The 801-nt window shown below is 58.6% G+C and overlaps 1 protein-coding gene across 1 annotated transcript in view; it reads right to left on the bottom strand.

Annotated features, from left to right (window-relative positions):
• EMH_0074610 (pyruvate dehydrogenase (lipoamide) kinase, putative) overlaps nt 1-561 on the bottom strand; it is a gene marked incomplete at both ends in the record, with an annotated part of 3835 nt that extends 3274 nt beyond the window's left edge. Inside the window, one exon of the mRNA XM_013499484.1 lies at nt 1-561. Within this exon, the coding sequence (XP_013354938.1) occupies nt 1-561 (561 nt within the window).
• Between the last annotated feature and the right edge of the window lie 240 nt (nt 562-801).

Genomic DNA, 801 nt, shown 5'->3' on the forward strand with positions numbered 1-801 from the left:
AAAGCATGAAGGAGCTCCTACAGTTGCTGCTGCTGGTGCAGCAGCAACTGCAGCAGCAAATCGGGCGATCGACTCATTGCTATAAACCTTTTCGTTGTTTTGTTCATCTCTGTTGCTGCTGCTACCGTTGCTGTTGCTACTATTTTTGCTGCTGTTGTTGCTGCTGCTGTTGCTGTTGCTGCTGCTGCTGCTAGGCAAGGTCTTCACGCACGGAGGAGCTGCTGCTGCTTCTGCAGCAACTGCTCCCGGAGCAGAGACAGGCGACGGGGGCTCATTCGAGTCAGCCCTGCTGCTTCTGCCTGCGTAGTTGCTGCTGCTGCTGCTGCTGCTGCTGCTCCTGCTGTGGGCCCTGGTCCTGCTGCTGCTGCTGCTGCCGCAGCTGCGTGTCAGTCGCAGCGAGGCGATTGGCGGTACAGCAGCAGCCGAGGAGGCCCGCAGCAGTAGCGATGGGGGAGTGACAGCAGCAGCAGCAGCTGCTGCTGCTGCTGCTCCATTTGCTGCTGTATTCGGTGCAGCTGTTGCTGCCGTCGTTGTCCCCGAAGAAACCACAGCAGCAACCATCCTGACTGTTGTTGTTCCAGCTGCTGCTGCTGTTGCTGCTGCTGCTGCTGCTATAGTTTGCTGCTACAGCGCAACTGCGATAAGCCGCAGGTAGCTGGCTACTGCCACGGGTGTATACAACAGCGTCGATGGTGACGGTCTGCTGCGGCTGCTGCTGCTGCTGCTGCTGCTGCTGTTGCTGTTGCTGCTGCTGCTGCAGTTGCAGTCTTTATGGTTGCCTGTTTGGTGTCTGCTGCCGGG

This window comes from Eimeria mitis, genomic scaffold (genome assembly GCF_000499745.2).
Source record: "Eimeria mitis Houghton genomic scaffold, Emh_scaff4369, whole genome shotgun sequence".
In the NCBI taxonomy this organism is placed as follows: Eukaryota; Apicomplexa; class Conoidasida; order Eucoccidiorida; family Eimeriidae; genus Eimeria; species Eimeria mitis.